We start from the raw sequence: 9,408 nt of genomic DNA, 5'->3' as shown, positions 1-9,408 counted from the left end.
AGATGGAGACGGCATCAACAAACAGCGGAGCAGAGGGAACATCACTCAATGAATTTCGAATGCTAAAGTACTTTAAGAGAAAATGGACGCGATTTTGGATAATTAGCCTTAAACTATGAGCGAACATCGCGGTAACAAAACACGTTTTGCTCGCAAACTATATAGTTTATACCGTATCGGCCTAGACTGTCAAGGGCTTCCATTCTTTAAATGTAAATGCCATGAAATGCATTTACTTTGGGTTTTCACTATCGAAACTGCAGTCATTCTTCTGAAAAATATCTTTGAATCAAGGCTTGAAGGTTTTAATAATAAAATTTCGACGATTCTTTCTGTGTGTTCCACGTGGCCTAGTAGTAAAGCTTTGGCCCGGTGCGTCGAAGTTCCCGAGTTCGAATTCGAGCCAATAACCTTTTTCTTTTTGCTTCTTTTCTTTTCTTCTTTCTTTTAATTTTTCTTTTCATTTAGTTTTCATTTTAGGTATAACAGTTTTGTTATGTTTCTATATATAGCTTACAATTTTTAGATTTACAAATCTCCTTCTCCGCTTTACTTGCCGTTTCCCCGAAGTCCTTCGCGAGGTCCTGCGATTTACGTATTTCTAGTTTAGCAGAATGAAAAACCCAACTGTTGAAATTTTGATAGCAATACAAATTTAAAGTGTGGTAAATAAAACATGTAAAAGATGCAAAAGCGCTTACCAACAAGCTGCTGAAAATATATCTCAAGCAAAAAGGTCTTAAGATAAGTGGAAGCAAGGCTGAGTTGATTGATCGAGTTCTCACCCTCGCATGCGGGAACCTTAGTGCCAGAGATGCTGTAGAAGATGGGGAATCTCCCAAATCATGCGAAGGCGACACGAGCTCAGAGTCCAGTGATTCTGATGACTCTTCAAATGACTCTTCATTTCATTTAAAGTGATGTTTGTACCGGAGGAAGAAATCCAACAAGTAAACTAGGTATGAGGGAATCAATGGGAGGAGACTTTTTTCAAGGGGGCTGGGGAGGGGGATTAGCCTTACTATTATTATCATGTGAGGGTGGGGGGTTGAAATTAATTTTAGCTTAATGAGAGGGGGGCATGACTTAGTTTTGGGGCATATTTCACCCATTTCCAAACGTCCCCCCCCCCCCCCCCTGCAGGTAAGTATTGCTCAGTCCCTAATCTTGACGTAGTGAAATAACAATTTAAGCAATTACAAATAAACCGCCCAAAATGTTAAAGTTTATATAGCCCACACAGTTTGATATGTTTGGGGAGATACTCGGTTAAGACTTCCTCTTCTAAAGTAAATGTCGCCAATTTAGTGCTGGTATCCAAGTGAACGTCAGTCAAAGCTGAAGAAAAACGGCACAAGCAATTTGAAGCTACAAAATACAGAAACGCTTAAAAGCCCCCAACTTTAATATAAGCCCCACCAGTAACAGGCTCGCAACTATAAGCTCCCCTCTAACTTGTATTGAAATGAATTTGATTTAGTATGATATTTTGAAGCTTTTACCGGTAACTGCAAAACATATTTAAATTAGCACTGCTTTAGCTTGTTTCCAACAGCTTTTTCCATTCACGTTATAATCCCCCTCGGATATAAGCCCCGCCGTTTAATTTATAAGCCCTCCTAAAACCCGTTACGAAGATGTATAATCCCAGAGCTTCTAAGCAGCAGTTTACGGCACCTCATATCATGTGCTCGGCTCACAAACTTAACACCACCTTTGGCGAAATTTTCTTGCTCTTGTTCTCACTGTGTTTACTGAAACTGCATTGCTCTCAGCTAATCGTCGAACTCAACAATTTTTTTTTTCGTGATTATTAATATGAAAAAAACAGGTTACATTCTAATTTCCTAAGCTCCAACAAACGTAACTATATTATTTTCTTTAATTCCCATCTCGTAACTGACCCAGACTTTACAGCCCATTACTAGTATTTGAACATTTGTACATTGTTACTGAGACTTCAGTGCCTGCGATGACCCTATGAGCGCGTCAGTTTAACTTCTGGCAATCGACGAAAACCGTTTTTTACCCAATTTGAATATATGCTTCACAGAAATATCGATCATGACTTCGTTAATCGACTTTTTATTACTAACTGTTAAGCTCGTTTTCTAAAAGCCAGCCAATTATGCTAATTTGCTCCCTAATGGAACGGCAACACAAAGGCAGCACCAAGACTGTCGATTGTTGATTGTCATATAAGGAGGAAAGATGTATAAGGAGGACAGATGTGTAAGGAGGACAGATGTATTCAAAAGGAGTTTAGTTGACTGTAGCCGCATCGCAGAAAAGTCATGGAAATGAAAAATTTTACAATTGAGGAACTTTACTGCTCTGTGGAATTTACTGGAGAGGTACACGACGAGCTCGTTTTTCTCTCTGTCATTAACACTTTTTTGTCAATTCCAGCATTTTGGGGGAATACTCTGATCCTAGTTGCTCTCCACAAGGACACATCAATTCATCTGCCATCCAAAATCCTGTATCGTAACCTAGCGATAACTGATCTTTGCGTTGGCATGATTGCTGAGCCTCTACAGGTTGCATATTGGATATCTGTGGTGAACAAAAGATGGAATATTTGCTATCACACATATTTGACAGCATGTTTCCTAAGTGTTACTTTGTGTTCAGTGTCGTTGATAACACTGACTGCAATAAGTGTGGACAGACTTCTCGCTTTGCTACTGGGTCTCAGATACAGACAAGTTGTAACTTTGAAAAGAACACATTTAATTGCTATTGGTGGTTGGATTGTGTCCATTGTCGGTGCATCTACGTTCTTTCTGAATCTTCTTATAGTTTCATTGTACCAATATGTTGTTATAGCTTTTTGTTCAGTCACTGCAATCTGTGCCCACACAAAAATCTTTATGTCTCTGCGTCATAACCAAATTCGTGGTCAGAACCGTGTTGTTCAAGGGCAATCGAGCCAAGTAAATACATTGAATAAAGCTCGATACAGAAAGGCAGTGTACAGTGCACTGTGGGTGCAGGTAACATTGGGTATTTGTTATCTGCCGTACGGTATAGCTGTAGCTTTAACACCTCAAAGGGGGATGCCTTTATCTACTTACCTTGCTTTGCAATTTACAGCTACTTTAGTGTATTTAAACTCGTCGTTAAACCCGTTTCTGTACTGCTGGAGGATCACAGAAGTGAGACAAGCTGTAAAAGAAACATTACAACAACTACACTTCTGTATAAACTAAAACTTAGACTAAGACTTATGGCATTAAGACTACCAGTTGTAAAAAGCCGTCCAGAAAATGTAGTTTTGGCTTGTCAAAGGACATTTACTAACAAACTTGACAGGAAACTATAAAATATGAAAGAAAATAAATATAATCCGATAACCTGTCAGTATCGTTTGTGGGACCATGTTTACAGTAGATCACGCGATGATCTGCCAGCATGGAGGCTTAGTTATTCAGCGCCACAATGAGATACGCGATTTACAGGCCGAGCTGCTTGACATGGTTTGTAACGATGTGCAAGTTGAACCCGCATTACAACCTATTACAGGCGAAGAGCTTGCCAGAGGGACTAACCAAGCAACTGATGCACGCCTTGACGTCCACCGTAGGGGTTTCTGAGAGAGACAGAGGGCTGCATTTTTCGATATAAGGGTGTGTCATCCCAATGCGGACACGTATAGAGATCTTAGCCCCTAGCAAATCTACAGGATTCATGAAAATGAAAAGAAGCGAAAATACAACTCTCGCGTTACAGAAATAGAGCAAGGCACATTCACCCCACTGGTATTTACAACGACGGGAGGGATGGCTGACGAATGCCTCAGATACCACTCAAGATTAGCCGAGCTATTATCTGCAAAAAAGCAAGGGAGCTACGCCACAACAATTTCATGGGTCAGGGCGAAAGTGTCCTTTGCAATTTTGCGGAGCGCGCTCCAATGCATATGCCTGAGGGGATCGAGAACCCCGAGAAGGAGGAACTTAGATGTTAAGGACAGGGATCTAGAAATAGAGAAGGGTCAAACAGGATTTCCCTAGACTCAACAGCTATGCTTTATTAATTGTCTTTATTTTATTCTATATATTTTTTTAAACAGTTGAAAGAAACTTTTGAATTTTAGAGGCTGACAGTTTTTTTATTCAAATGAAATGTTTTTAATTCGAATAAATTTTTTTTAGTTAAATTAACTTTTTCTAAGCTAAATTAAGTGCTTTTTAAAACGATAGGAATTTTAAATAGTGTTTTGAATGAATAGTTTTTTTCTTTTTTTCAAGCGAATTAACTGTAAATAGGATTTTAATAGTTAGCACTGTTGTCGATAAAATTTTTTCACCTTTAAAAAAAAAAAATAGAGTAGGATACTGTACTTTCCATAAGCTTTAAAATTAGAACTTTAATTCCTTTTTAAGCTTGTAGAACCACACCTCGCTTTTCTTTTAATTTTTCACCAAATTCAAATGAAATATGTCTCAAACATAAAAGAAGAGTATTCATTGCTGTTGAAATGGAGAGGATCCCAGAGAAAATACACTTGATAAAATTGAGAAAAAAAAAACCGAGGGGGATTGACCTCAATTCCCCCCCCCCCCCCCCCACACACACACATCATTTTTATGTTTCTAGAGTTAACCATAGCACGACTTAGAAAACCAGACAAATGTCCTGTATCTTTCCGAATTACACCATTAAGATTGTTTTCTGTCTCATTGCAGTTATAAGACAAAAACAAAACTCATTAGGATAGATATCCCCCCCCCCCCCCAACAACTCTCCCCCCGAAAGAGCTCTTCGAGGAGGATCAAAGACCTGACCAGGGAGACGGGGGAAATCGAGCCCACAGACTCATTTGTTTATGTTAAACATGCAAGTTAATAATGAGAGTAATGTTAATACAAAATGAAAATATTACTCACTAGTTAGCTAATTAGTTCTCTGGTACAATGAAGACCCAATGAATAAACCACAGAAAGAGAAAAGCTCATTTGCACGCAAATAGATCACAGAGACACCAGCCAGAAAACCGTGAAGAATTGTACTCTTTTGCGAAATTTAAAATACAGCAGCTTAAAAAGCAGGGCCGGGTTGTTCAAACCTGGGTAAAGATAACCCAGGGTTAGTGCAAAATTTGAATTCAAATATGAAAGCTTATAAAGTAAATTCAGTTTAATTCTTTTTGTCAACAAGTTGATGATTCGATGCTCTATGAATATCAGATAAAATTGTCCGAGAAAATGCTCTTGAACAAAAGAAAAAGAAACCCGGGTTAAATTTAACCCTGGGTTAAGCGCTAATGGGCCTTCGAACAACTGGGCCCTGTTTATCAAACAAAAGCCACTGTGATATTATTAAGACAAACGTCATCAATTTTGTAAAAACTAATCACGGCGCAGTACTTTTCCCAAATATTGCTTTTTCCAATTTTAACATTGTTAATAGCCCTTGTAACGGTTTTCGACGCCATCTTGACGAGTAGGCAAAGGCGTGAAAAATTACAATGTTTGTATGAAAATCTAATGTCGAATAATTTCCGTAGAATGGCTGTTCTGAAAAAAATATCAATTGTAAACTAAAGCTTCACTCCAAAGGATTCTACTGAAAAAAAAATTGAGGGCGTTACATGCGCTAGAATACCTAGAACCACTTTTTTAAATTTTCTATACATTTGTCTGTAAGAAAGTCCCAGGAAAAATTACAGACAAATATGGAAAATCCAAAGCAAGCTTTTGGAGAAATTTAAGCACAGGTACGTCCCCAAATTTTTTTAGTGCAATCCTTTGCTTTGTAGCTTTAGTTTACAATTGATATTTTTTTCAGAACACGCGTTTTACGGAATTTATTCGGCATTAGATTCTCATACAAACACTGTAATTTCTCACACGTTTGCCTACTCGTCAAGATGGCGTCGAAAACCGTGACAAGGTCTAATAGCGGAGCTCTCGCGCGCTACGCGCGCTTGCGGAGCACCATGGGTAAGAAAATTTGGTAAAGTATCCATGCGAGAAAATTTGGTTATGACGTAGATAACGCTCACCCGTACACACAGTTCATGTAAGCTGATGTCAAATGTCACATCTTGGAGAAATTAACACTTTGTAAGCCATCCGTATGAGGATGAATTGGTAGCTGTCAAAATCAGACATCCGCACCGGTAATCGCGAGGTCACGGGTTCAAACCCTGCTGAAGTCCTGAATGTTTTTCAGGCTTCTTTACGCAATTGCATAAATTGCGTTCACTGCGACGATCATTTCTTCATTTTCATTTAATTTCCGCAGTTCGTATATTTATTTCAAATATCATTAAGTTATTATGTTATTTAAAGATTAAAGAGACGTAAATTGTCACGTAAAAGATTTCAACAAACGTTTTCTGGCGAGGAAGCTCAAATGGAAACCTCGGGGCTTATTATATGAGCTCCCTCCTTAAACTAAGACTAAACATAATGAATAAATATACGGCAAAGTCATACTGAAATATAATTAGGATAAAAAGCAGGCAAAACAAAACGGACAAAACAGACAGAAAGCAGCAAAAAACAAGTATTATTTACAAACGGTTAATGAACTAAGAAGAAATGCTTTTAATATGGATTTTAAAAGAGAGATACTAGCAGCAAAAACGAACTTAACGCATTTTTCTCTTTAATTCTCATCTCGTAAGCCTGGTACAAACCGACCCAGACATAATTTAGCCCATTTTTTGAACATGTGTATACTGCTAATACTTTTTGGCTGCAATGAGACGATTAGTAGTACATTAACTTGGTGTAATTTACTGACCCTATATGAGCGTGAGTTAAACCTCTGGTAATTGATTAAAGTCGGCCTTTTTAAATAAATTTGAATCTTTGTTCTATTTGAATCTTTGTTCAATTTGAATCTTTGTTCTACAGATGTATCTTTATAACATGCGTAGAATTAGAAAATATTTGAGTCGTTCAGTCACCGAATCATTAGTTCATGCTTTTATCACCAGTAGAATAGATTATTGTAACAGTCTACTATATGGCCTCCCGAATTCACATATCATGAAACTCCAACGGATACAGAATGCCGCGGCTCGGTTGGTCACCGGAACACCTAGATTCTGCCATGTTACACCATTGCTTTTCCACCGTCATTGGCTTCCAATAAGTTACCGTATAAAGTTTAAGATTCTACTTTTGACATTTAAGTGCTTATATGGTCAAGCTCCTAATTATCTAATTGATTTCATTACTATCAAAAAGCAATCCAGGTACTCTCTAAGGTCAAATGAGTCTATATTCCTCGAGTTACCAGGCATTAAGACCCATCCAACTCTTGGCGATCGTGCGTTCCAGTCAGCTGCACCTTATCTCTGGAATGCATTACCTTCGGCAATTCGCAACATGAAGACATTGGACACTTTTAAGACTGCTGTTAAAACTCATTTTTTCAATTTAGCTTTTAAATAGATTTAATTGTAAATGGCTTTTATAATAGGGTTTTTATTATTATTATTATCATTATCATTATTATTTATTTATTCTTATTTATAGTTTTTAATACTTTTTATTGTAGTTTTTAATAGTTTCTTATGCTTTAGTCACCTGTAACAAAAAATTTAATATAACAGTATTGTAAAGCGCAACCGAATATATTCATATAGAGGTTTGCGCTATATAAATATAAATTATTATTATTATTGATCAAGAATCGGTTAATAAACTTTGTATCACTGATCATAACAGTTTAGCTCGTTTTCTAAATACCAAAACAGTTGTGCTTTTTGTTTTGCCAATTGCATGGCAGCAACAAGATTGCCAATAACTCCGTCGTTTAATAAAATGAAAATACAGCTCACATATCTAATTGGTTTTTTGACATGATGAAGCTATCACATAAGGAAAACAAGTATTTAATATTAAAAAACGGTTCGCTTGAACGTAGTTGCTTCGGAAGAAAGTCATGGTAATGGCAAACTACCAAACAATTCGAGAACTGTATTGTTCTGCAAAATTCACTGGAGAGTCGAGGAGAGGTAAAATGGCAAGCTAATTTTTCTCTAAGACAAAAGAGGATAGCTAAATATGATGGTGAATGATGGTGCACTAAGTTCCATGTTAATATTTTGGGTTCACTACGCTCAATCGAAATGAACGTCACCATGGCTTTTTTAATTACTTTAAATATTTTACCTTTCATATAACAGATCCGAATTGGACGCGCCGGGAGATGATGTGAACGGGGGAAATAAATTTAAGAAACAATTTAAATGAAGATATAAGGGACTGTGCAATAATTATCTGGAGGGGGGGGGGGGGTAGAAAATTAGAGGGGGGCATGGGAGAAAATGACAACAAGAGAGAGAGGGGGCTGGATGTAAAATTTCATACATACAGGGGGGGGGGGCATTACTTTTTCATTCCTTTTTGCAAACTGGAAAAGAAGGGGAAGAGTTATTAGAGTTCAAATATAAATATTAACATTGGAATAAAACTGACAAATTGACCAACTCTAAGGTGTTCTGATCTATGAACCGTTGTTTTCCTATCTGTCATGCAGTAAGAAAGGAATGCTTCTAGGATTTAATAAAACCAGGAGACTCCTGTAAAACAGGAAACTTTAATTAAAAGTTGCAAAAGTAACACTATGATGTTATTCAATGAAAAAGAAAGATGCCAATGTTAGCACACATGGCATCATAGCGAAGTGAGTTTACAATCTCGTCGCGCGTGCGCTTCGCGCGCAGTGCGTGAACCGCGTGTGGGTTCTAGCGAGCTGCAATCTTCACTTATATATATCCGATGGTGTCCGTCATGACGTCATACAGTAGTTGACGTCACGACGCATTTTTGTTTCTAGGCAACATTCGACTGAAAGAGATTTCGATTTTCCTTCAATAACCAAAGTATTCATGAAGAGCTGTCTTTTCATCGTCTGCAAAAATAATGTTTACTATCAGTGAATCTCAAGCCATTTCTTCATGCAAACAGAACAGCGAACACAAGAATGCCGAATTGTCAATCCTCGCAGGGGAAGATTTGACACTGAAAAATCCTCTGGAGCGAGAACGCCGTCTTGAAATTCAACGGCGCAAGCAACAAAGATGGAGACGGCATCAACAAACAGCGGAGCAGAGGGAACATCACTCAATGAATTTCGAATGCTAAAGTACTTTAAGAGAAAATGGACGCGATTTTGGATAATTAGCCTTAAACTATGAGCGAACATCGCGGTAACAAAACACGTTTTGCTCGCAAACTATATAGTTTATACCGTATCGGCCTAGACTGTCAAGGGCTTCCATTCTTTAAATGAAATGCCATGAAATGCATTTACTTTGGGTTTTCACTATCGAAACTGCCGTCATTCTTCTGAAAAATATCTTTGAATCACGTTTAATAAGGCTTGAAGGTTTTAATAATAAAATTTCGACGATTCTTTCTGTGTGTTCCACGTGGCCTAGTA

The 9,408-nt window shown here is 37.7% G+C and overlaps 1 protein-coding gene across 1 annotated transcript; it reads left to right on the top strand.

Moving 5' to 3' along the window:
- The first annotated feature begins 2,294 nt into the window (after positions 1-2,294).
- LOC140942036 (melanocyte-stimulating hormone receptor-like) lies at positions 2,295-3,212 on the top strand. Its single transcript, XM_073391025.1, has one exon. It carries the CDS (start codon positions 2,295-2,297, stop codon positions 3,210-3,212), a length of 918 nt encoding a protein of 305 aa, XP_073247126.1.
- Positions 3,213-9,408: the final 6,196 nt, after the last annotated feature.

This window comes from Porites lutea, chromosome 6, assembly GCF_958299795.1.
Source record: "Porites lutea chromosome 6, jaPorLute2.1, whole genome shotgun sequence".
NCBI classification, from domain to species: domain Eukaryota; kingdom Metazoa; phylum Cnidaria; class Anthozoa; order Scleractinia; family Poritidae; genus Porites; species Porites lutea.
This window is presented reverse-complemented; position numbering and strand designations above follow the sequence as displayed.

Coding starts and splice junctions, on each gene's coding strand:
- LOC140942036 (XM_073391025.1), top strand. CDS start 2,295: ATGGAAATGAAAAATTTTACAATTGAGGAACTTTACTGCTCTGTGGAA.